Here is a 2,002-nt window from a genome sequence, read left to right on the forward strand (position 1 = left end):
CCATGTTTTTAGTAGTTTTATGTATGTAGATGTACTGACAGGGTTTTATTTGTTCTGTAGCTGCGCACCGAAGCACTCAGCAATGTTCGTGGAGTTTGTACGCGGAGGACGAGTACGACGCGCTTGCTTCATCAGGAACTCCGTCACGCGAGTACAGACAACCCCCAGTCGGACGGCAACCGCCAAGAAGCGTGGCGACCGCAGCCCATCATCTCCCGAAACAACTGCCAGCAAGAAGGCAAAACCAAACGATGATCCAATGGGCGTTTTGTTAACAATGGTTGGGTTGTTGGTATCAGCTTGCAAGGCTGAAGCACTTATCGTAAGCCAGAGCACGAAGCAGCTGCAAGGACGCGGGCTGAGCACCACAAAATACCCGATGGTATACGAAAATGCATTACTGAGATTGAATGCGAAATGGGCTTCATCGCTAGCCCTATCAAAGAGCGATTACAGGGGGATCTGGAATTCTTTCTCGAAGAACGGAAGTGGATCATGGACCGCTTGCGTTCTCAAGACATTTAGCGTCGAGTCTCGAATGACAGATCAAGCTCTTCAAGCTGGTTGAGCGAGTTGCAAAGCCTAATGGTCAATAAATGCTCAGCAACTAGCGCATCATATAGACCAATTTCTTCGTAGTGATTCTAGACCCCGAACACGTTGCCGACCACCACCGGCAGGAGCGCTTGGTGGAGGAGCAGCAGACGATGTTGGCAGTGGATTGGGGGTCGAGGCTATGGAGCTTGTGTTGGGCACTGGCGTCGCTCTTACAGGGCTGGCGCTGGGCATTGCCACAGAGGCTGCAGGTGCCTCTCCAGCCCCGCTGACGCGGTCTCCGTACAGCTGTCGTATTTGGTTGCGTTCGCGCGCTTGCATTTACTCCACCGTCGTTTAACACTTCTTCCGGTGCAGGCGGTGTTCCATGCCCAGTGTATTGCGAAGATCGTCGTCCATGAGATGCAGCAGTAACGCTCTATCGACAGTCGCGTTTGTACTGCCGAGTTTTCGGGCCACCGCTGCTGCAAGCCTGCAGCAGCACTGTCCAGCGTCAAATGGTGAGCTCCGATCTTCCGCACGGCGCGCACTTTGCTAAAGTAGGTCATCGACATGGACATGAAGCCGAAATTCATCATTGTCGCTGTTGACGCCATGAGGTAAGCCACTTCCTGATGTTGTTGCTACGTAAAACCTGGTGGAGCGGCAGGTGCTCCACTTGCGTGTGACGGATAGACATTGGGGTCAATGTAATAGGTCCACCAACTACAGGACTACTTGAAGTTTCAAGTCAACTCCACCTTCTACGTTGTCGAAGTTGCTGCTCACCCTTCGCCTTTGTCAATGCCAACGTGTGGCCGCGTGTACTTCCTCATGTTTCGTCTGATTGATGACGTTGGTCGTTGAGAAGTCCTTGACCGAAGAGCAGATTGGAGTGTGTGCCTAAGAGACTCGCTGTTTATGGATTTCCCGATACACCCATCCATTCCACTGGCTTTGTAAGCGGCAGGCCGGCTGGTATCGTCTGTGAATCCACAGAGGATTGTTGTGGTGGTGACCATGATGTTTGCTTTCACTCTGCGCTTAAGTTTCGACTGCCGTAGCAGCCAAGAGAACTCTAATCCAGTCATGTCACCCAGTACCAACTCCCTCTCGATGAAGATCACGTCGTAGTCGAAGTCCTGGGCTCCACGCAGCGCCTGTGGACTGTTCGTCATGCTGTCAATCTTAAGTTCAGGCGACGTCAAGCTCGGATCATCCGATGCAATTCGTTCAATAGCGCAGCGTCCGAGGAAACGAGCAAGATCGTTGTTGAACCCGTCAAGTTGTGTTTCAAAGTGGCTCCTTCTCGAAAACGTTGCCCTGGTTCCAGTGTAGACGCCTCGATACGTTTGGCCAACCTGCGCAAGTAGATGGCCATACCCACGAACGTATCGCTACTGCGAAGAAGCTGCTTTGCTCAAACAGTTGGCTTGTCAAGATCTGGCCGTTCGACGTCGCGGCTTTT

General features: G+C 52.2%; 2 protein-coding genes across 2 annotated transcripts; one reads left to right on the forward strand and one right to left on the reverse strand.

Moving 5' to 3' along the window:
- Positions 1-82: 82 nt before the first annotated feature.
- On the forward strand, positions 83-909 carry PPTG_22058 (hypothetical protein; the record flags this gene model as incomplete). Its single annotated transcript, XM_008901665.1, has 1 exon — positions 83-909. The coding sequence occupies one exon, from the start codon at positions 83-85 to the stop codon at positions 566-568; it is 486 nt and encodes a 161-aa protein (XP_008899913.1). The 3' UTR covers positions 569-909.
- PPTG_07257 (hypothetical protein) lies at positions 892-1,712 on the reverse strand (the record flags this gene model as incomplete). Its single annotated transcript, XM_008901424.1, has 2 exons — positions 892-1,027; positions 1,474-1,712. The coding sequence occupies 2 exons, from the start codon at positions 1,710-1,712 to the stop codon at positions 892-894; spliced, it is 375 nt and encodes a 124-aa protein (XP_008899672.1).
- Positions 1,713-2,002: the final 290 nt, after the last annotated feature.

The sequence above is a fragment of the Phytophthora parasitica genome (genome assembly GCF_000247585.1).
Source record: "Phytophthora parasitica INRA-310 unplaced genomic scaffold supercont2.11, whole genome shotgun sequence".
Classification (NCBI taxonomy): Eukaryota; Oomycota; class Peronosporomycetes; order Peronosporales; family Peronosporaceae; genus Phytophthora; species Phytophthora nicotianae.